Here is a 24,729-nt window from a genome sequence, read left to right on the forward strand (position 1 = left end):
CCACCTCTTTCTTTATTCCAGTTTTGGGGCAGAAGTCAAGCCTGGCACCCCTGTTTCAGAGACTGTTTGAGTAGGGAACGACTAACGTCATCTGCCTCAGTGCCCACCCGTGCCAGACGAGGAACGTGAGGTCCAGGAAGGAGTCATCCAAGATCACACTGCCCAGGGGTGGACATCACTGGTCTTGGACGTATGATCATCAGGGTTGTTTGTCTATGATCAATCTGGAATTATACCTTAGACACGCTCTCTCCAAAAGATACTTTGGCATCTTCTGCCTGCCTAATGATCAGACAAGCCTGATCTTGTGCCTCAGTGAACCACCAGCTGCTGTGCTCAGATGATTTCATAATGCCCTCATTTTGTCATTGATCAACTAATGTGAGTGGTAGTGATGCCCGGAAGTGGTAAGCAGGAAACTTACCAGTTCCTGGTAACTTTCTTCTCTTTGTTCCTACTGTGAGGACTTAAAACACACATCCATACAGTCCCAGAGAAAGGTCAAAAGCCAGGCTACCAGGCTCCAAAACCTTCTACCTTATTTCATAACCCGAATGGAGTTTCAAGTATATGTGGCAATAATACCATTCATCTAGACCAATTTGGGATAAGGCCAATTTACTTGAATAAAGTGTCAGAAGCACATGATATTTAAGGAATGCAATTTAACTAGTCTGAGACTGGTTTTCAAGGCTTGAGCCAGACTTCAGGATCATCATCCTGGTACTGGGAGTAAAGTAACGAGAATCTGAATAGGTGTGTCTTGCATGCTTAGAAAATCTTGTAGGATTTTTGTAACTTTTGATTGAGCTTCTTAAAGAGAACACTTTCTAGTTAACATTCCAATGACTGCTTGTGTTAAGTCTGAAGGAGAATCATCTTAAAATATTTTGTACCTGTGTATTTACTTACTTATAGCTACAAATAAGAAGATAGGCACCTTTAGCCGAGCACAGGTCTATAATTCCATGACTGACTTTGGAGGCCAAGGTAGGAGGATTGCATGTTCAGGGTCAGTCTTGGCAATTTAGCAAGGGCCTGCCTCAAAATAAAAATGAATGAATGAATGAAAAGGGCTGGGATGGTAGTTCAGGGTTCAGTCCCTAGTACTGTTAAAAAAAAAAAAAAAAAGAGGCAGATTTTTTTTTTTTTCAAAGCATAGAACTACATGGTCTCCCCTGATATTTAATGGAGGGGATAGCTATTTATTTTGTATGGGTTTTTTGTTTGTTTGTTTTTGTTGTTCATTCCGTGAGACATTACTAGGGGTGACGGGGTTTCAAGCACAGTGCTAGATGCTGAGCGGGCCTTGGCTCCTGCCCACATGGGTTTCCCTTGCCAGGATAACTGCAGGAAAGTGCTGAGAGCCAGGACAGATGCACGAGTTGCTGGGGTGACCCAGAGGAGGAAGCCAGGCTCAGGTCCACTGAAGGACCCATGAGAAGCTCAGACTCAGCAGCCTTCTGGGGTGTGGGAGGCTGATGGAGTGGGAAGGGGCCAAGACAGGGACAGAGGGAACAGTGGTGGCAAAGGCTAAGAGGCTGGCACACTTGGCGAGGCCACAGCTGAAGTCCTCCATGTTTCCAGGGGGTCTGGGGTGTGTGGAGACCCAAGTCAGAGCCTGGCATGAAGCACCCCTGTGCTTTGCTAGGGGCGTGGCCTTCTGGGCACACCCGAGAGCCAGGGAAGGTGTTTTGAACAGATCATTTGGTGACTGATAGCTGGTAGGCTTTCTGGATTGATTGGCAAATGTCAGTCCCTAGGCAGAAAGACAGATTTGAAGCCTGTTGCCCTAATAACTCCAGACGAGGACTGGAGATGGCTTGAGCTACTGTGCCACCAGCCATGGTCATGAGCGACCTGGGTGGGCTTGGTGACTGCAGAGACAGAATGGTGAGGCTTGGGGAGAGGGTGGGTGGAGTGGTGGCAGCCTCAGGTTCACTGATCCTTGGTCTCCTTTGGGTACACACCCACGTAGGTTTGGAGCTGTGGTGTGCCTGTCGGAGCAGCACTGGGGACGGAACTTTTGCTGGGACAAGAATGAGTTTCATTTGGGGAGCCTATGGAGTTTGAGGTACTCATGGGCCCTGAGAGGATTTGTGCCAAAGCTAGCTGGAGATACAAGCTGGAACTTACTGCATGTCACCATAAGGTCCCTGTTCAGGAGTGTTAAATAGGAACATTCAGAGAGAAAAAGAGGCATTATTTTGGGCTTGGGAGGGTTAAAAGGGTAGGCAAGTGGGAAATGTTTGTTTTTCTCTTTCAAATTCACTTGATACTATTTTAGTGACTGTTCTGCAATGAGTGCGTTCTCCTTCCTGATTTGCTATCTTAGGCAAGCACTTAATCTCGCGTTACACTTCCCTCCTTGGAAGTGGACAAAGTCTTTTGCCATTAATAATAAATGACCAGAATCTCAGTTTATTGTGTAGCCCAATTGCTGACCAGAATCTGTTGTAGCTCATGCTGTGTTGATGTGGAGGGGCTGTGGGGTTTTTTTTTTTCTTTTTACTTTTGTGAAAACATTTGTATAAGCTCATTTATACATTTTTTGGAAAGTTTAAAAAGTCTCAGAGAAGAAGAAATCTGACCACAAAAACCAACCTAATCTTAATATATTATTAGTCTTTTCAGTGCTGTTCTGCATTATGTTATATTGTAGAAACAATTTGATCTCTTGCATGATGAAAGCAAGGCATGACCTTTGTACTGACGTAGAAGTATGGAAAGACTTTCGCAAGTGGGTCCTGGCAGGGGGATACATTCCAGGTGGGGAATGGACCTTTACAAGTGGAAGCAACCTGGAAGAGGTCTTGGTTCCAGAACACTCCCCGCCATCAAAATACTTACATATTCACATCTTTTTAATAAAACGGTGTAGTATTTCCATATGACCTATGCACATCCTCCCATATGTTCAAAAAAATCTCTAGATTACTTATAACACTTAATGCAATGTAAATGCCACATAAATAGTTATGCTACTGTATTGTTAAGGGAATAATAACAAGGAAAAAAGTCTGTAAATGTTCAGTACAGATGCACTTTTTTCCCCCTAAGTATTTTAGATCTGCAGATGTGGAGCCTGTGGATATGGAGAGCTGATTGTAGTCTACTTTGATATAGATTAGATCTGGGGGGAAGACAAGGGGGATACAAGACTAGAAATGTCTACTGGAGCAGATGATGGAAAATTTTTAAATATTAAATTGTCAAGTTTGCTTCCAGTTCTGTCAAATCTTTCCCCATTCCCATTTTCTAACCAGAAGCCCAACATGCTAACATCAGTGATGTAGGAACGTATCCATTGGTGGGATTGGGGCCAGGCACAGGTGGGGCATCAGTGCATTTAGAGACTTGCTGGAATAGTAATGTTTTTTGTCTTTTTTTTTCCCATTCTTCCATTTTTCCAGGAGAATATGAAAGTGATACTCAGAACTGTTTGTCTCACAGTTCTACTGATTTCTTTAGAAGCTGGTAAGTTAAACATGTCCTTGTGTTCTTGTCTACTAAGAAAAACTGATTTAGAAGACACCAAGAACCTTCTCTAATAAATAGTCATTTTTTTTTTTTTTCTCATCGGTTTCTGTTGTCTCCTGGGACTGTCCTGGTCAGCGATCTGTGTGGCTAGAAATTTCCTTCAGATAATTCACCACTTTTTCTGTCACTCACAATTGGGAAACCGAGGCCTAGGGAGGTTAATAACCCAGGGTCAAGGGGCAAGAGCTCAAATCTGGGTCTCGCTGGTTGGAGTGAGATAAGGAAATCTTGGTTGTCTTTGGAGGAGGGGTTATGCAGTCTTTAAGAGCTTTCTACTACAATCCTTCAGAAGATATTATTTTTTTTATTCCTTCATTTTCTTTTTCCTTCCCCATCCCTTATGTGAGTTTCTTGGGCCCCTTCCATATGCCAGGTACTAGGTTCTGGGGACGCAGCAGTGAATGTTCCAGACAGAAGTATCTGCCTGCAGGGAGTTTGCATTCCTTTAGGGGAGAGAATACATTAGATAAATAAATATACAGTGTGTCATTTGGTGACAAGGGTAGGGGGGAACAAAATAGGAAAGCAGGGTGTATAGTTTGGGGATTGGAGTGGGCAGAAGGTTAAATTTTTTGATAGTGTGGTCAGAAAAGGCCTTACCGAGAAGTTGACTTTTGATTTAAACCTGAAGGAGGGGAAGGAGAAAGCTATGTGGAGGAGGGGTGGAAGTATCCTGAACTGCATGTGCAAAGACCCTGAGGCTGAGTGCCTGGCATATTCTAGAAGCTAAAATACCAGTATGGCTGGAGCATAGTGGCAGAAGGGAAGTCATAAGAGGTGTTGTTATTTGGATAAAGGGGGGATGGTAGAGGTTTGTTTGTATAAATCCTTGCAAGATCTAAGGATCTTGGCTTGTAGTCTGACTGAGATGAAAAGACTGCAGGGTTTTTTTGTTTGAAACCGGAGAGGGGATCTGACTTATATTTTAATGGGCTCTTTTTGGCTCCTATTTTGAGAACAAATCCTAAGGAAGCAAAGGCAGAAATAGAGATGCCAATTGAGAAGCCATTGTGATAATACAGGCAAGTTAGTTGGTGACGGACTCTAGGCAGGAAATGATGAGGCTTATCTGTAAGTGGCAAGGAGTGAGGAGGAGCCACATTTCAAATAGACTTTGAATCTAGACCCAACAGGGGTTTTCAGATGGATCGATTGTGAGGTGTGAGGGGAAGAATCAAGGACAACTCCAAGGGTTTTGGCCTGACTTAACCAAGGTGGAACTGTCACTGATACGGTGGGGAAGGGACTGGACAGTCACTCTGGGCATGGGAAGTTTAGCTGTCCCTTGGATGTCTAAATGGTGACATTGACAAAGCACTGCAGAGCTTGAGAGAGAGGTCTGAGTTGGGATGTAAAATTGGATGACTCAGCAGCAGGTGACCTGAGAACCATGAGCTGAACATGGTCATCGAGTGTGTTTAGGAAAGATGACAACTTCAAGGACTGGACTTGAAGGCCATGCAAAGACTGGTGAGCTGAGGGCTGGGGCGGTGGCTCAATGGCAAAGTGCTTGCCTAGCGTGAGTGAGGCCTTGGGTTGGATCCCCAGCACCTTGAAGAAAGAGGAGAAGAAAAGAAGAAGGAGACGAAGAGGAGAAAGAGAAGAAAGAAAAGAGGAGGAGGAGGAGGAGGAGGAGGAATGGGAGGAGGGGGAGGAGGAAGAGGAAGGCCCTGAAATATGGAAGGAGAAACAGATAAGTATCCTGAGAGTCAAGTCAAGAAAATACTTCAGGATGACAGAGCCAGAGGATCTACCTGTCAGTTGAAGATTTGTCAAGTGGGACGGTGTGGGAGAGTCGTGTATTTGGTTCAGCAACTTCAAAGTCACGGGTGGCTTTGGTTGGAACAGTGCTGGTGGAGTGGGACAAATCTCACACAATGGAAACGTGGGTCTAACTGAGGAGACACAATGGTTGCTGCTACAGCTGCTCCTCCTAGCTAGGAGTCCTCCCTCTGTGCTGGGGCCATGCTAAGTGCCTAGCTACTTTTATTCCAGGCATATTTTAAAAAGATTAAAATGTTTAAACATTTAAAAAAAATTTAAATATTTAAAATATTGATTGGAATATAATCAATATTCAATAAACCTTACACAGCTGGAGTGCATAATTTGAATGTTGACATGCATAGACAGTTCTGAAGCCATGCTCACAATCGAGAGAATAAACACTGCCATCACTTTCTAGTTTCCATCCTTCAGAATCCCTCCTTTCCATCAATCCATCCCCATCTCCTTCCTCATCCCTAAGCATCTGCTGATTTGCTTCCTATGGCTAGCGATTAGTTTGTGTTCTCTATAATTTTGAATAAACGGTATTATATGGTATATGCTCCTTTGAGAGGGAGGGAATCTGATTTCTTTCCTGTTGTTGAACATATTAATAGTTGATTATTTTCCTACATAGTAGTATTCTATTATGTAAATATAATTTGTTTATCTGCTGACATGTTGATGGATATTCTGGCTGTTTCTAGTTTTTTTTTTTTTTCTTGCTGTGCTGGTGATTAAAACGAAGACTTTTGGTGTCCTAAGCAAATGCTTTATCACTGAGCTAAAACCCTGGCCCTATTTCTGGTTTTTGAGAATTAAAAATAAAGGATTTATAAACATTGATGTACAGGTTTTTGAATGAGACATTCAATAATTTGGGGGTAAATAGGAGTAGAATGGCTAGATCATTTAGGGGATGCACATTTAATTTTTTAAGAAAATTTCAGAGTCTCCTAAACTTGTACCATTTTACATCCTCATCAGCAATGCATGGAAGTCCCAATTCCCCCACATCTTCACCACCACTTGCTATCACCAATCTTTCTTCATTCTAATCTGATAGATGATATCTGATCATGGTTTTAACTTGAATTTTGCTAATGATGTTGAGTTTCATTTCATGTGAGTATTTGTCATACATTTATCTTTCTTGGTGAAATTTCCAAATCACCTATCCATTTTTTTTTTTTTTTTTTGGTGGTACTGGGGATTGAACCAGGGCCTTGTGCATGCGAGGCAAGCCCTCTACTAACTGAGCTATATCCCTAGCCCCATTTTTTTTCTAATTACTTGTTTTCTCATATTGGGTTTTGAGAAATCTTTAAATATTCGGAATACAAGGCCTTTATCATATATGTGGTTTGTAAATATTTTCTTCCTGTCTATCTTTTCATTTGCTTATGGTATCTTTCAAATAATAGAATTCTCAATTTTGTTGAGGTCTAATTTGCCTTTTTTTTCCTTGTATAAATTGTGCTTTTGGTATTGCATATAAAAAGATCTTTGCCTAATCCTAGGGCATAAAATTTTCTTCTAGATGTTTAATAGTTTTAAGTTTTACATTTAAGCCTATGATTCCTTTTTATTGATTTGTAATTATTGTTTCATGCAGTTAAAAATTATATGGGAAAAAAGAGAAACTACATGCCCAAACTACCTATGTATTTTTAAAAATTTTATCTATGTAGTTTTATATTTACCTCTGTAGTTACTGGTATTTTTTTCTTTTTTTATGTGGATTCTATTTATCATCTGGGTTCTTTTATTTTCAGCTTGAAGTCTTATGCACTTTATTTTTTCAGGGTAGGTATGCTTATGATGGATTTTCTTAGTTTTAGTTTATCTGTAAATGTATTCATTTCACCATCATTTTTGAAGGATGGTTTCTCCAGATATAGAATTTTTGATTGACAGTCATATTATTTTTAACTGGATGACATGTCTTAATATGTCATCCAGCAGCCTCCTGGCTTCTGTGGGTTCTAAGAGCCCATTGTTGATCTTATTGAAAATCCCTTGTATGTAATGAGGCATTTCTCTCTTGTCACCTTCAAGACTTTCTATTTTTGTCTTTCTATAATTGGACTATGATGTACCTAGGTGTAAATGTCTTTCAGTTCATCCTTGTGGGTTAACCTTGCAAAATCCATACTTCCTGCAGTAAGTGACCACTGTAGTTATTACTTCTTTAATTTCAGGGTCAGCTAATGATTGGCCTTTCTTTAAATTCCTTGACCTGATAAGTTTTATACCCTTTGCCAAGGGGTTTTAAGATTTGGGTATGCCTTACCACTATGTCTTAGCCTTCAATTCCTGCTTATGTCTGATCTCTGAGTTATCTGGATGTAAGAGACTGGTACCTTTCCTGGGCATGTGAACAGCCCTACCTATGTGAGCACTCTTCTTGATTCCCTAGGAATGTGTCAGAGCTTTCCAAAGCCCCTGTGGACTATGGATCTTCTTTGTCCTAACTGGCCTTAAGCTGCCATCATATTGAACAATTGGCCCTGAGTTTGTTCAACAGACACCCTGGGTGTAGGGCATTTCCTGTGGAGCACTACTCTATGAATGTGACTTCCAGGAACTGCCAGTCAGGTCAAAGAGTGGCAGTGTTCATTAGGACTTTCTGAGGACCTACAAACCTGATCTGTTCTTGAAAGTCTACTCTTTTCATAGCTGCTGTGTTTGCAAAGATTCTGGTTTCCATGGCCCGATAGAGGGGATTGGGAGTGGTGTAGTTTACAAAGCCAGAGGCCTTACCATTCTACCTTGGTTCAGCAGATTTTCTTTTCTTAAATAAGTATTCTGATAGTTGCAAGCTTTTCATTAAAAAAAAAAAAAAGTCAGTCCTTTTGTTGTTTTTATGGAGGAATGATTGGAGACTCTTACTCTGCATTTTGGAGTTTTGTCTCTGAAGTTCTTTTAAATATTTTTCTTTGCACAAGGATGTATAATTTGTTAAAAAGACTTTTCTTTTTCCACTGCGTTAATTTTGCACTTTTGTCAAAAATTGATTAAATATATTTGTGTGAATTACATCCAGGATCTCTATTTTGTTCCAGCAATATATTCATCTTTATGTTAATATTACCCTATTAATTAATAATATTAGCATAAAGATGAATATATTGCTGGAATAAAATAGAGATATTTATTGCTATATCTTTATTATATTAAGTATAACTTGATTTTAAGGCAATGTAACTCCAACTTCTTTCTTTTTTAAATCAAAGTTGTTTTGGATTCCGTATGAATCTTAGAATGTATTTATCAATTTGTATGAAAAACTCTGATCCAATTATGATTAGGATTGAATATAAATAAATTTTCAGAGAACTGATGTCTTTTTTTCATTTTTTCCTTTTGAATATTATAATATTATAATTATACATAGTATTTGAGTTTATTTTGACAAAATCATACGTGCAAGGAATTTTATTTCAATCTCCTTTCCTTTCCCCCCTTTCCTTCCCTCCTCCCTCCCCCTATTCTTTCTGCTTTACCCTACTAAACTTCCTTTCTTCTATATATACCTATATATATATATCCCAGGGACAGGTAGTTCCTAGGGGTTTGTTCTGGTTTGGATATGAGGTGTCTCCCAAAAGGCTCATATTAGGCAATGCAGAAATGTTTATAGGTGAAACAATTAGATTATGAGAGCTATAATCTAATCAGTGGTTTGATGAATTTGAAAAATTAATAATTTTGAGGAATTACTGGGTGGTGACTGTAAGTGAGTGGAGAATGATTAGAGGAAATAATTCACTGGGGAGTGTGACCTTGGGGATTATATTTTGTCCTTGGCTCTTTGTTCTTTCTTCTTTCTTCCTGGCTACCATGAGCTGAGCTTTCCTCCGAGATCCTGCTCTGCCATGATGCTCTACCTCACCCTGGGCAGGGTGATGGAATCTGCCAGGCATGGATGGAGCCTCTGAAACTGTGAGCCCCCAATAATTTTGGGGGCTCTGAGTTGTTCTTGTCAGGTATTTTGGTCACAGTGATGGAAAGGTGACTAACACAGGGTTGTGGACAGCTTGGCCGGAGCTGCTTTGCATGGGAAGAATGCTGGATCCTGGGCTGGGCCCCCATCCAACTCATTATCCAACTCTCACACAGCAAGCCAATATTGCTACTGCCATAAATCAACCCAGGACCAGGTACCTGGCAGCTAGGGACAGCCCCTACTATGGAAATTGACCAACCCTAAACTGGTTGCCCTGCCTTGACTTTCCTGTAGGAACTTAAACAGTGGCTTTGGCCTAGGCTCTTCCCTCCCTCCTGCTCTGCCCCTTAACTAAACCTGGTTATTCTTCCTCCAGTCTCCTGTGATATGGATGCCCCTTCTCTGGAATGTCAGCAATAACAGCTTCTTCAATAGCATTAGCCTCTCTGTGTCTTCAATCAGTCATCTGCTGAATTAAGACTCAGACCTGGAGACTGCTCACAGCTTACTTCAGTTTGTTCCTTTTCTATTTTTTTACATAGAATATGAAGTCATCAATTTGAGGGTTTTTTTTTTAATATGTTGAATTTATTGCTCTCAATTTCTCTCTAAACACTGCTTTCATTGAATGCCACAGTACTGGCCTACTGTGTTTTGCATACATCATTCAGGCGTGAATACTTTCTAATCTTCCTTTTAATTTTTTTTTTGACTTATGGGTTATTTGGAAGAGTGTTAGTTTTCAAATCCATGAGGATTTCCTAGATATCTCTGTTATTGACTTTTAATTTAATTTAATTATCACAAGAGAATATGCTTTGTTTAATTTGAATTCTTTCAAATATATTGAGTCCTGGGTTATGAGGAAGAATATAATATAGGTTAGTGGGTGTTTTATGTGTATTTAGAATGAATATTTTGCTGTTGTTGGGTAGAATTTTCTGTAAATATCAATTATGTCAAATTGACTGATGTGTTTTTCAAATCTTCCATATCATTGTCAATTATTCAGTTGTTCTATTTGTTATGTCAATCCTTCTGAGTGGATATTGAGATCTCTAATTAAAATTGTTGGTTTCTCTAGTTCTTACAGTTCTATTTGCCTTTTGCGGGAAGGGGTGGGGAGTTCTGGGGGTTGAACTCAGACCACTATCCCCAGCCCTATTTTGTCTTTTATTTAGAGTTAGGGTCTCACTGAGTTGCTTAGTGTCTGCTTTTGCTGAGGTTGGCTTTGAACTCGTGGTCCTCCTGCCTCAGCCTCCTGAGCCCTTGGGATTATAGGCCTGCACCACCACATCGGGCATTTGTTTTTGTTTCATGTATTTTGAAGCACTGTTAATAGATGCATAAATATTTATTAATGGGAAATTATCTTTTCTCCCTGCTAATGTTCTATACTATAAAAGTCTACTTTGATCATGCCACTCAAGCTATTTATTCATTGTTTTTATTTTTTACTGCAGCGTAGTTGACAAAAGTCGTGAGTTTATGGTGTCCAGTGTCTTGGAATATGTATACATTGTGAAATGGGTAAACCAAGCTAATTGAATCAAGCTTGCTATTGGTTAGTGTCAATGTGGCATATATTTTTTATTTTTAACCTACTTTTGTCCTTGTAGTGAAATGGTGTATGAGTATGTGTGTGTGTGTTATGCACCATATAGTTTTCTATTTCTTTTTTCAGCTTGGCCATCTCTCCCTTTCAACTGGAGTCTTCAGACTACTGTGATTATTAGTAGACTTGGGTTTAATTTTAGGATTTTTCTATTTTCTCATTTCTCCCATCAATTCTGTCATTCCTCTTTCTGCTGCCTTTTATTTTACTTGAGAATGTTAATGGCTCACTTTTCATCTGTGTTGGTTAATTAATCACAACTCTTTGTTATATGGTTTTTAAATAACTGCTCTAAGCCTTAGGTATCCATCTTTTAAATTATTACTGTTAACTTTCAAGTGATTCTGTACAATTTGTGAAATATAAGATCCTTAATGCTATACATCCTTGCTTGTATTTTGCCCTCTGATTTCCATATATCTTATTCCTCTATATGGTGCAGACCTCCTAGGACATTATTTTTTAATTTAAGGATTCAGTTCTCTTTAAAGAGATTAGAATAATAGGGAAATTGTTTTATAATGAAGTTAATTATTTTATAATATAGTTAACATTTCTGATGCTATTTATTCCTTTGTGAAGATTGGTTTTTATGATAATATTTCTTTTCTTTCTGAAGGTATATCTTATAGTATAGGTCTACTGGTAATTACTTCTTACAGCTTTAAAAAATCTGAAAAAAAATATTTTTCCTTAATTTTGAAAGACATTTTCAATGAGTTCAGAAGTCTACTTGTCTTTCCTCACTGGAAGGATATTGTTCTTCTCTCTCTGACTTGAATTGTTTCTGGAAAGAAGGCTGCAGTGTATTTCTTTGTTCACCTGTAATAATTGCATCCCCTTTTTCTGGATACTTGAAAGATTTCCTCTTTGCTGCTGGTTTTTAGCAATGTGGTTGTTAAGTGTTTGCTGTAGTTTTCTTCATGTTTCCATTGCATGAGATTTATTATGATTTGGGGGGCTGTGAGTTCATTATTTTCATTAATATCTTGAAAAAAATTCATCTTCAAATATTTTTGTTTTGCCTACTTCTTTTCTTCAGCAATTCATATTATACATATTGATGTCGTCCTAAGCTAACTAATGCCACATCTGTTTTGTTCTATTATTTTTCCATCTGTGATTAACTTTGGATAGGTTGTAATGCTGTGTCTTCCAGTATTACAAGACATAGCATTACTTATTAATCTTTTTTTCTACAATGTCAAAGCTACTATACACCCAGCCAGTGTATTTTTTTAACTCAATATTATAATTTTCCATCTGTAAAAGTGTTTTTAACCTCTTCTGCGTCTTTACTCAGCATGGTTTGTCTTTCCTCTACCATCTCGGACACGTGGAGTTCAGGAGAAACACCTATTTCAGATCCTGTCAATATTAAGTCTATCATCTCTGTTATTTCTGGGTCAGTTTTGGTTGGTTGATTTTTTTCCCTTCCTCGTGATTGCATGTTATCAATTCATTGCATGCCTAACAGTTTTTTAAAACATATTCTTGGGATTTGTTGTTACGTATTTCTATATGCACATAATATAACAATATAATTTGGGCAGTATCACTCCCTAGCATTTTTCCCCTCTTGGTCCTTTTCCTCTACTGATCTCCCTTTGATTTTCATGAGATCCATCCCCCACCTTTGTTTTCCTTTATTCCTTTCTAGTTTCTGCATGAGAGAAAGCATAAGACTGTTATCCTTCTGAGTTTGACTTATTTCACTTAACATGATTGTCTTTAGTACTATCTGTTTTCCTGCAAGTGACATAATTTTATTTTCTTTATGGCTAAATAAAATTTTACTCTGTCTATACACCACATTTTTCTTTATCCATTCATCCATCAATGGATACCTAGGCTGATTCCATAGTTGGTCAGTTGTGAATTGTGCTGCTATAAACATGGGTATGCATGGATCACTGTGCAAAATGACTTTAATTCTTTAAGATAAATACCAAGGAGGGGTATACCTGGGTCGTATGGTGGTTCCATGCCTTGTCTTTTGAGGAGACTCCATAATGATTTCCAGAGCAGTTGCACTAATGTATGGTCCCACCAATGATGTAAAAGTGTTCTTTTTTTCTCCACAACCTTTCCAGACATTGTAGATTTTACCATGTTGTCTGTTTTTCTGTTTATAAAAATGTTCGTGATCTTTGTTCTGCCGCAGGACTGTTATTTGGAAGTGGTTTTATACTTTCAGGTCTTGCTTTTAAGCTTCGTGAGAATCAGAAAAGTATATATTTGAATCCTAATTTTCTCCAACTAGTGAGTCAGAACCTTCTGGGCATTCTACTTGCTGCCCCATGATGAATGAGGTTTCCCCTTAGGGCTGTAAGTGTGCTCCTTCTTATTCTTTTGGCATTTTGACTCTAGATTTGGCTCTTTAAAAAAAACTGATTTTTATACTGATTTATACTTAGCTAAAAACTCCAGGGGACTATCTGGGGATCTGCAAACACTCTATGTGTGCCACCATAACCACATGGGTACTTTGAGCTGCAAACTCTGAAGTTACACAGATTCCCAACCCCATCTCTTCCACTCAGAGAGACACTGGACTTTGCCTGTGTTTCCTCTTTGCAGTGTCATAGCCAGGCAGTAATTTGGGCAGTTAACTTTGGATAATTGCTCCCTTCCTTTATTTCAATTTTCCTGAGATCTCTGTGCTTTATTCCTTCCTTCTCGGGGCCTTGAACAGTGTGTTTTATAAACTTTGTTCATTTTTTAGTTGTTCAATTGGGAAGGTGAATCCAGTCCTCATTGTTTCATGTTATTCTGAAGTAGCTGTCTCCTCTCCTACATTATTCCTGTTTCTTATATGAACAAAGAAGGAGTAAGAGAGGTTAGGTAATGTGCCCAAGGGTACAGTACACAGGTAATAAGACACACAGATAGAACTGAACGTAAGTCTTCCAGGCTCCCAAGATGATGCTCTTAAGCATAAGACTGGAAAACTTTTATATGTAGTATGAATCAATGTATTCAATGATTGTTGTGTTTATGTGTGTCTATCACATTAAGAAACATTGGAAAATTTTCTAATGGAAGTTGCTTCCCCTTTCTCCCTTTCAAAGATGAATGTAAGATACGTGAAGAACCAGTCCTTTTAGTTTCATCTGCAAATGAAATTGATGTTCGCGCCTGTCCTCTTAACCCAAATGAAAACATAGGCTCGGTGATTTGGTATAAAAATGACAGCAAGACACCTATATCAACGGAGCAAGACTCCAGGATTCATCAAGAAAAGGATAAACTCTGGCTTGTCCCCGCTAAGGTAGAGGATTCAGGACATTACTACTGTTCAGTAAGGTAAGAGAGTCCTCTGTTACAAACATGTTCCAAGTACATACAATAGTTGAGGACAGAAAAATCTCTAAATAATTTTTAATTTCCCTATTTCACTTTATTTTAGAAATTCAACTTTCTGCCTTAAAATTAAAATAACTGCCAAGTTTGTGGAAAACGAACCTAACTTGTGTTACAATGCAGAAGCTATATTCACACAGAAATTACGCATTGCCGGAGATGGAAGACTTGTGTGCCCTCATTTGGATTTTTTTAAAGATGAAAATAATGAGTTTCCCACAGTAAAATGGTATAAGGTAATCTTATTTTAAATATGGCATTTTACTTATCTAGTAGATGAAATAGTTTTCTGTGTTGGACACAAAATGAATCTGCAAAATGTTTTTTCCATATCTAGATTGTGTTCTTCTGTCGTTGTGAAGGTTAATAGGGAATCTAAAAAGAATCGTAAGATTGCATTCATTTAATTTGAAGCTTAACTAAAATCTTACTTATCATTGTATTTATTTAATAAGATATAGTTGAAAAAAATAACAGGATAAATGAAACCTGTTTAAGGACAAGACTGATTATAAAGCGAGGTGTTTAAAAGATAACTATCTATTACAACCTATAATACTCCATGTTTTATTTAAAACTAAGTGGTCCTTAAATAACTTGATAGTTTCTGTAACTGTTAGAAAAGTGGCTTGACTAGCATTTCATATCATATTTTGGCACTTTTAACCTACCTCATCTGGTAGAACTTAATGGGAAATCATCTTTTGGAGGTTAGGAAAAGCAAAATAGTATCAGTGAAGAAAGAGAGCACAGCATTGATAAGAAATTACAGTGTTCACATTCTTTCCTCAAACAGGTTTTTCTTGCTTAATTAATTTGCCCTTCACTTGTGTTTGTAGCACAAGGCTCCGACATAAAAAATTTAATGATTTTTGCAAAAAGAAAATTTTTTAGGTATATTGGGCAAAGTAACTAGCTAATTTTCAATGCTGCTTTTCTCCCTCTTGTCTAGGATTGCAAACCTCTGATTCTTGACAACGTATACTTCGTTGGAGTCACAAATACGCTTATTGTGATGAATGTCTCAGAGGGCCATAGAGGGAAGTACACTTGTCATGCCTCCTACATGTACTCAGGAAAGCAATATCATATTACCCGGGCAATAGAATTTATTACTCTAGGTGAGTCAGAACTCCAGCCCCAGGCTTTTAGATCTAGAGAGGCCCAGACACCATGACTTGAACATTACTTTCGTTGTCTGTAGAGGAACTAAATCTAAGAGAAGGTTGATGACTCCACAAAGGTCCCATGGCTTTAGTTTAGCTTTTTGTTCCTGAATATGTAATGGAAACGTTTTTCATTTTCATTTTAGATGCAGTGATAATTAAACAGAGATGTTATGAGCTAAGCTTTCAACTCACCTAGGAGCCCTGTTGCTTGACATGGCTAAAGATGTTCTTGGGAGACGTCTGGGGCTCCCCTGGCTGAGAGCCTGCCCTTGAGGAGTCTCTGAGTGTCTCTCAACAAGAATAATTGCCACAAATGAGCCTTGGGATAAGTTATACTCCCAGGAGCTACTCCTGTGCGTTCTGTGTGAGCCCCGTCATTTGCCCTCTCTAAGGCTGTTTCCTCTTTTGTAACATGACGCCACCTCCCAAGGTCATTGGGAAGCTTAGATTTGAGGATGTGCAGCTTGTGTTCATGTGTCTGATACAAAGCGGTGTGAAGTGCAAAACAGGTGTGCAGCTAATTGTGATTGTTCTTAATTTTCTCTGGGCTTTCAGTTCTGTATTAACCGTGTTTCATAGTAAGTTATTTGACAACAAAATGAAGCAAAATGTACTTCTATAGATCACCTAAAAATGGGCAGGACACTCAGGCTTTCTGTAAATGTTGGCTTGAAGACTAGAACAGTTAATCTAACTGGAAGTTTTGCAAGTTAAAGGGTGTCTATTATGTTAGAATAACAGGTGTAAGTTGAGACTATCTCAGACAACCCAGAATATGATCACACAACACACAGCAACATTTTTCTATGATAATTAATTTTTAAAAGAGTAATGTTATTGAATAACAATTAATTCCCACAAGCACCACCGAAATCCTAATTTTCAGTGGTCTTTGTATCACAACCACATTTCTGGGTTTTCAACAGCCTTCCTGATTCTTGTGTAGCTCTGATCTCCTTACACAGCAACCAAATCAGGGAGAACGGGCACTAGGAATTTTTAAAAATAGATCAAGTATGTCTTAAATACTCTTCTGTCTCCTTGTCTGATCCCATTTGTAGAAATAATATACTTTACCCAGATGAGTAAATATTTTATTTTTCCTCCAGACGCAACCCAATGAGGCTTAATGTTTTTCATTCATAAAACATATTTTTTGAATATGCGTTGTGTGCCAAGAACTGTTTTAAGAATAGATTAGGAAGCCAACCAACAAGCAATAGATATTATTCTGTCCTGCAGTGGATTACTGGAAATTCGAGTTCATCATTTCTGATCATTTTTCTCTTGGCCACAGATCAACTCTGAAAGCCAATCGATCTTACTGTAAAGAAGGCTTAGATCAATTTCTGAGGCTCTTGACAACTTTCTGCCTGTTTTAATAAATTGCACCAAAGTGCTTGGCATCTGTCAATAACCATATGCACCCATAAGCACACCACTGTTGGTGTTAGCAGTGTTACTAAATACAAGTAGGCCTGGCACTCTCCTCGCCTTTCCTGATTTGCTCTAAGAGAGCATTATCTTGAGTGTATGGGTTGGCAGGGTCCAATTTGGTGAGGATGCTCAGGTAGCCGCAGCCTCTGTGGGCTCCCTGCCTCCCCCGTCACCTCCTGTCTCCTATTGTCTATTCACCGTCTGGCCTGGTGTGATTTAGTATGTTTTGCCAAGTGTTGTCATTACTTGTGATTCTCATGTATAAGAGACTGAGAAGCCCTGTGGGTGTTTTTTCTTTCAGAGGAAATCAAACCCGACAGTCCTGTGATTCAAAGTCCAACAAACGGGACCATGGAAGTGGAGCTGGGTGAGTAGGCCCTAGTCGGATGTGCCAAAATCATTCCTGTGAACTCAGATGAAAAGTGGCACGAGTTATATCCAAAGGTGTCCTTCTATTTTTGTTTGTTTTTTGATTCTTATGGCAAAAAACCTAGCCACGTCTGGTTTGCACAGCTCTCCTTTCCCATGAAAACCCAGGCAGAGGCGAAGTTCAAATTAAGAACAAGAACTGTCATCATCCATCTACCTGGCACAGGATTTATGACCAGAGCTAAGTTTTAGGCAGAAGGGTAAGACTCCAGGTCAAAAAGATGATAGTTATTCAAGAAAAAAATACTTTTGCAACTTAATGGACCTTTTTTTTTTTTTTTTTTTTTTTTTTACATCAAGAATAAAGCTACATGTAGCTGTGTACATATAGAATTAAATTAAGCCAATTACTTAATTCAGTTAAATTAAAAACTAGTTCCCCCACCACATTTGCCTTATTTCAAGGCATTAATAATAACCAGTGACTTCTGTTGTTGTAGACCAGACACAAAAACAGATTCTTGTCTCAGAGGATCAGTTCTCTTCATAGGGAAACTGCAGGAAGGCCATGAACAGTTGTTCAAAAATTAGGAGTTTGTAACCTGTAAATTTTGTGCTTTGCCAAGTTTGTCATTCTTAGTGGAAAGTAATAGAAAGACATTCTTAGATATCAACAAAGATGCAGAGATGACAGTACTCTAAATATAGGCAAATAGAATTTCGTGTAGTTTTTCCCATCCTTCAAATTTCCTTTAAATTATTCTCCTTCAGGGCCTAACCACCCCGCCCCCATCCTTTTCTCTTTTTAGGAATTTCAGTACCGTGGCTGCTTTGCTTGTCTGTTGATGTGCTATGGCCCTTGTAGGGTGACAGAACATACACCTCAGATTTTCTTGCTCCCCTCTCCAAGAACTCCTTTGGCTCTGTTGGCCATAGTCATGCTGAGAAAGTATGCCGTACACTATAAAATGGACAGCGCTAAAGTCTAGATTGCATTGATCCAAAAGTAGCTTCATTTTAGGAGATACTTATTTTAATATATCATGTTGTATCAGAGGCACATTTTACCCAGTCATAGGATTATTCTGACAGATATAAAACAGCCATTAATAAGATTCATACCAATTCCCAATAAAATGACTTAAAAAAATAAGATTTGGGGAATATTTCCTTAACTTAATAAATATAATCAATGTGAATCAGTGGTTACCAACATTTTTTTTTTTTTGGTACCGAGGATTGAACTCAGGATACTTGGCCACTGAACCCCATCCCCAGCCCTATTTTATATTTTATTTAGAGACAGGGTCTCATTGAGTTACTTAGTGCCTTGCTTTTGCTGAGGCTGGCTTTGAACTCAAGAGCCTCCTGCTCAGCCTCCCCAGATGCTGGGATTATAGGCCTGCACCACTGTGCCCAGCAGTTCCCAACATTCTTAATGCAAAGCACTGTAGACATTTTTACTGAAGCCAACAGAAAGACAAAGGTGCCTGCCTAATCAGCATGATTTAACATAGTTCTAAAGTACCAAAAATGTGATTGAAGAAGAAACCAAGAGATGCTTACTATAAGGGGAAAAAAAGATTTTTTAAATTATTAATTTGAGATCACATAATCATCTATCTGCAAATCCCAAGAGAATTACTGGGAAAATTTAATTATAATTAATATTTTATTTATTAGACATGATAAAATTACCATTTTAAAATATTAGACTTATTTAGCAATAACCAGCTAGAAAATGTAATGGGAAAAGAGATTCCATTTTAATACCAAATGTCTGTAAAAATATATTTTAAAATGTTTTCAAAATGTGTGATGTTTATAAGGGAGGAATAAAAACCTCAAAATATAAAGCTCAGAAAAACTGAGAATTTATGATGGGGGTGGGGTCTTCATAGGGGGAAATTGACTCTTAGGAGTGAAAAAATCTACATCAACAGATAGACTGTATATCTATTAAAATTTTAGAAGGGATGCCTGGGGCTGTAACTTAGTAATAGAGCGCTTACCTAGCACTCAGGAAGCTCTGGATTTGATCCCAGTCAGCATCCCCCACAGCGGGAGGGAGAGTGGGAAGGACAGAGATGTAGAGGGACTTAAAAATTTACAAAGAAGGAAACAAATTATATATATATGTATGTATGTATGTGTGTGTATATATATATATATATATATATATATATATATATATGGGCAAAATGAAAACCATATTAAGAAACACTGATTGAGGAAAATTGTAATATAGACAAGTATGTTTTTCCTATATGAGAAACTAGAAATTGTAAATGAAAATTCATTCAGATTTAATGGAGAGATTCATTATAGATTTAATGGAGAAATATTTAAAAATGTGAGTGGACTTAAAAATTTTCATATATTCTAAAATTCACTAGGGTATTAAGATAATATTAGTAAGAAGCAAATACTAAAAAATGATATTAGCCTTTGCTTTAAAACTTCATTAATTAAAAGAATGTGGTAACGTTGGCATGATTGCACCCATTCAGATTAATTGAGAAAGTTCAAACTAAATGAGTATTTATTTTATGATAAAGGCAGCCTTGTGAAATAGTGAGGAGGAAAATTGTTATCAACCATGGGTCTTTCTGGAATGATGAGCAGTATTTGGATAAAAACATTAAGTGAAAACTCTCCCTCGAGCTGTAGGAAATTGTATTCAAGATAGATCAAAGAATAAAAATAAAACAATAACAAGGAAATCTTATATACCTAAAAAAATGTACATGGATATTTTCCTGATTTGTTGGTAGAAAGCACCTTCTTATTTAAAAATATTTATTTATTCAGGCACTGGAGATTAAACCCAGAAGTGCTCTACCACTGAGCTACATCCACAGTCCTTTTTATTTTTTATTTTGAGATGGGGTCTTGCTAAGTTACCCAGTCTGGCCTCAAATTTGTGATCCTCCTGTCTTAGCTGTCCCAGTTGCTAGATTACAGGTGTGTGCCATCAAGCCTGGCCAGAGAGGACTTTTAGAAAAACTATAGTGAAACCAGATAAAAAAATTTTTTTAAACTATTTTGACCAAATGAAAAATAAAGAGATCTACATCAAAGAATTCCCATAAGCAATAATAATGTGGAAGCAACCAACTTAGAAAACTACTTAAAACATTTTGTGTGTATTATAAAAAGTTAAAAATCCTCAGTGAATACAGAGAACCTGCACATCAGTAATATGAACATGAGATTAAATAATGGTTGGTAGTACAAGTGGACCATGGGGAGAGGAAGGGAAGGAATTTATAATGGGGATGGGGTCTTCATAGGAAATGAGATGGATCAAATTATGTGCATATGCAGATACAGTATAATGAATCTCCCTATTACATAAAATTTTAATATACCAGTAAAAATAGTAATAATTTAAAAATGGTTGGTATACATAAGGAACAGTTCTTAAAAGAATCCACGAAATACTAAGCTTATGAAAAATGTTAATTCACCATGAGTTCAAGAAATGCAGATGGGCTGGGGGTGTATGTTGCTCAGTGGTAGAGTACTTGCTTAACATGTTAGGGTCTTGGGTTTGATCCTTAGCACCACAAAAGAGAAGAAAGGCAGGGGGGTGGGAAGGAAAGAAAAAACAAATGCAAATGAAAATTTAACTTAAGTGCATTTATTTTCCTCCTTCTCTCCATTGGTAATGACCAAGCAAGACCATATGTTATCCGGGAGTTTGGGGAGAGCAAGCAAATTGGTGCAGACTCCCTTGAGAGAGGAAGTCTGGCCCTTTAATTCAATTCTACTTCCTTATTTTTTATTCGGGGTAATATTTCAGGATATGTACAAACACTGATATATAAACAAGGATATTCTCTGGAATAATAATCATATTAATGAAAAGTTAGAAACAAATTGTGTTGAGCAATAGGAAATTATTAGAGGCTATTTATAGTATTAAATACTAAGCAGCCACAAAACAGTCTATTTTGGAGGACTAATCATGGAGCCTGAAATTCCCAGTCCACAATAATTACAAAATAGTGGACAATAAAGTCTCATTTATAAAAATTACTTAGGTGCACAGAGAAGATAAGGAATGAGACACACAGAGTTATTAATCGTGGGTATCTCTGGGTGGTGAGTTTAAGGCAATTTTCCTCTGTGCTTTTCTAGCATTTAAAATTTGTGTTCCATAGGCATTTGCTAAAATAGATGAAAACCCACTTCGTCTTATGATTAATAATATACTGCTTTGCAGGATCCCACGTCCGATTGGTCTGTAATGTCACTGGTCACTTCACTGACCTGGTCTACTGGAAGTGGAATGGGTCACTCATTTCACCTGATGATCCAATCCTGGTGGAAGACTTTGAATTGTGAGTGTGTCAATCGATGTTATGTTAAAGTCTGTGTCGTAGTTTTATATGTAACCTTGACAGTTTAATCTAATATTGAAGAGTAGTTGCAAGTTGCTTGTTCTTAATCCTTTGCTGCCCATTTTGAGTTTCGAGAAGTAAGCTAAACAGATTTGTACGATTTGTACCTTTAAGGTAAAAAAAAATACATGTCATTATGTTGTAAACTCTGGACGACGTAGAAGCCTTTCTCTTAAATTCAGTTATACATGTTGCGACATTCCAAAGAAGCAAGTATCCTGAGTTACTCTTCCTGTTGTTTCAAGTAGTTTAGAAAAGACTAATGGAGTGGAGTCAGGAAGCAGACACTCTACCTCCAAGTTGCTATTGGCTCCCCATCATCCCTTCCATTATCATTGTCTTGGAAGCACTTTATCACCTGCCCCAGATGAGTGTTGTTTAATGAACAAACTATTCTTGTTTTATGCTTCTCTGTGCCCCATGGATACCAAAATGCTTAGCTTATATTTTTCCTTTTGGAAGCAGGTAATTTTAACTTGATGTCTTTGTTACTGAGTCCCACCCGGGTATGGCCAGCAGTCTGCTGAGTCAGTGGTTGGTGATTATTTCAGCTGCAGTTTATGTTACAAATAAAGAAATAAACCAGACATGCATCCTTATGTGTAGTTGGTACAATTTATTTACACAATTTTATTTATCCTCTCTCTTGAACAGGGTGAACAGTCCTTCAGCCAATAGAAAAACTATACACATTATAACGCTTAATATTTCAAAAGTCAAAAGTCAATTTTATCTATATCCATTTACCTGTTTGGTCAACAGTAAATCTAATATATACTCAGCATACATACGATTAACCCTTCCAGGTAAACAACAAACTTATTTATTTGAAATGCAATCTTTTGTTGCTTCTGTTCTCATAAAAATCTAAGACCTTGAGTTTCCAATGCTGTTTTCCCCTGCCTGGAACTATCTTCATCTTCTCTTCAGCTGAACAACTTCTTCCTCTTTATTTCTCAGCTGAGCTATCTGTTCTTATAAGAAGCTTTTCTGATCTGACTCCTGCCCTTAATCCAGTTCTCTGCCGAAGCAGATGAGTTTAGTATGATTTCAGTGTATGTCTAAATATAAACAACATGCAAAGGTAAACCAAATTTAAAAGATAACCTTTATAGTCGTTTCAAAAAAATAGTCAAATACTTAAGAATAAACATAGCAAAAGCTATTCAAGTCCTCTGTGAAACAATTTAAAAACATATCATTGAGATTTATCAGGGATCAGATAGATGTAGGGATATACAATGTTCGTAGATTGAAAGACTCAATGCTATAATGATGTTATTTCTCCCAAAATGAATTTAAAAATCATTACAATCAAAATTTCAGCAGTATTTGCATAAGTTAAGTTAGTGTTTGTGTTATGGTGACAGATGGATTTAGTCTAAAAGTCATATGAAAGTGTAAATGACCAAGAATAATAAAGATGGGGGCTGGGGTTGTGGCTCAGTGATAGAGCACTTGCCTTAGCATGTGTGAGGCACTGAGTTCGATCATCAGCACCACATAAAATAAATAAATAAAATAAAGGTATTGTAGGTCGTAGCCAACTTTTTCTTCTATCAGATGCCTTGTCTCTGGTTTGATATCAAGCTCCTTGATCCATTTTGAGTTAACTTTTGTGCATGGTGAGAGAAAGGGATTCAGTTTCATTTTGTTGCATATGGATTTCCAGTTTTCCCAGCACCATTTGTTGAAGATGCTATCCTTCCTCCATTGCATGCTTTTAGCCCCTTTATCAAATATAAGAAAGTTGTAGTTTTGTGGGTTGGTTTCTGTGTCCTCTATTCTGTACCATTGGTCCACCTGCCTGTTTTGGTACCAATATCATGCTGTTTTTGTTACTATTGCTCTGTAGTATAGTTTGAAGTCTGGTATCGCTATACCACCTGATTCACACTTCCTGCTTAGCATTGTTTTTGCTATTCTGGGTCTTTTATTTTTCCATATGAATTTCATGATTGCTTTCTCTATTTCTACAAGAAATGCCATTGGGATTTTGATTGGCATTGTATTAAACCTATAGAGAACTTTTGGTAATATCGCCAGTTTGATGATGTTAGTTCTGCCTATCCATGAACAGGGTATATTTTTCCATCTTCTAAGATCTTCAATTTCTCTCTTTAGGGTTCTGTAGTTTTCATTGTATAAGTCTTTTACCTCTTTTGTTAGGTTGATTCCCAAGTATTCTATTATTTTTGAGGATATTGTGAATGGAGTGGTTGTCCTCATTTCCATTTCAGAGGGTTTGTCGCTGATATACAGGAATGCCTTTGATTTATGCGTGTTGATTTTATATCCTGCCACTTTGCTGAATTCATTTATTAGCTCTAATAGTTTCTTTGTAGACCCTTTTGGGTCTGCTAGGTATAGAATTATGTCATCTGCAAATAGTGATAATTTAAGTTCTTCTTTTCCTATTTTTATGGGTCGGGCTCCAAATTCCTCAATAGGACACCCATAGCACAAGAATTAATATCTAGAATCAACAAATGGGACTTGCTCAAACTAAAAAGTTTTTTCTCAGCAAAAGAAACAATAAGAGAGGTAAATAGGGAGCCTACATCATGGGAACAAATCTTTACTCCTCACACTTCAGATAGAGCCCTAATATCCAGAGTATATAAAGAACTCAAAAAATTAGACAATAATATAACAAATAACCCAATCAAAAAATGGGCCAAGGACCTAAACAGACACTTCTCAGAGGAGGACATACAATCAATCAACAAGTACATGAAAAAATGCTCACCATCTCTAGCAGTCAGAGAAATGCAAATCAAAACCACCCTAAGATATCATCTCCCTCCAGTAAGATTGGCAGCCATTATGAAGTCAAACAACAACAAGTGCTGGCGAGGATGTGGGGAAAAGGGTACACTTGTACATTGTTGGTGGGACTGCAAATTGGTGCAACCAATTTGGAAAGCAGTATGGAGATTTCTTGGAAAGCTGGGAATGGAACCACCATTTGATCCAGCTATTCCCCTTCTGGGTCTATTCCCTAAAGACCTAAAAACAGCATGCTACAGGGACACTGCTACATCAATGTTCATAGCAGTACAATTCACAATAGCAAGACTGTGGAAGCAACCTAGATGCCCTTCAATAGACGAA

General features: G+C 37.7%; 1 protein-coding gene across 10 annotated transcripts in view; it reads left to right on the top strand.

The window, feature by feature from the left end:
• IL1R1 (interleukin 1 receptor type 1) overlaps positions 1–24,729 on the top strand; it is a gene marked incomplete at its 3' end in the record, with an annotated part of 75,263 nt that overhangs the window by 44,244 nt on the left and 6,290 nt on the right. For 9 of the 10 annotated variants that reach the window (XM_081263875.1, XM_081263877.1, XM_081263873.1 and 6 more), the window contains 7 exons: positions 3,414–3,477; positions 13,943–14,177; positions 14,281–14,470; positions 15,187–15,355; positions 17,142–17,207; positions 21,438–21,555; positions 22,270–22,421. In XM_081263875.1, the coding sequence (XP_081120001.1) occupies positions 3,420–3,477; positions 13,943–14,177; positions 14,281–14,470; positions 15,187–15,355; positions 17,142–17,207; positions 21,438–21,555; positions 22,270–22,421 (988 nt within the window). In that variant the 5' untranslated portion in view covers positions 3,414–3,419. Of the gene's footprint in view, positions 1–3,413; positions 3,478–13,942; positions 14,178–14,280; positions 14,486–15,186; positions 15,356–17,141; positions 17,208–21,437; positions 21,556–22,269; positions 22,422–24,729 lie in introns of those variants that run through there. The other variant, XM_081263874.1, reaches the window with a different exon arrangement.

Source organism: Spermophilus citellus, assembly GCF_964194105.1.
Source record: "Spermophilus citellus genome assembly, chromosome: 13".
Classification (NCBI taxonomy): domain Eukaryota; kingdom Metazoa; phylum Chordata; class Mammalia; order Rodentia; family Sciuridae; genus Spermophilus; species Spermophilus citellus.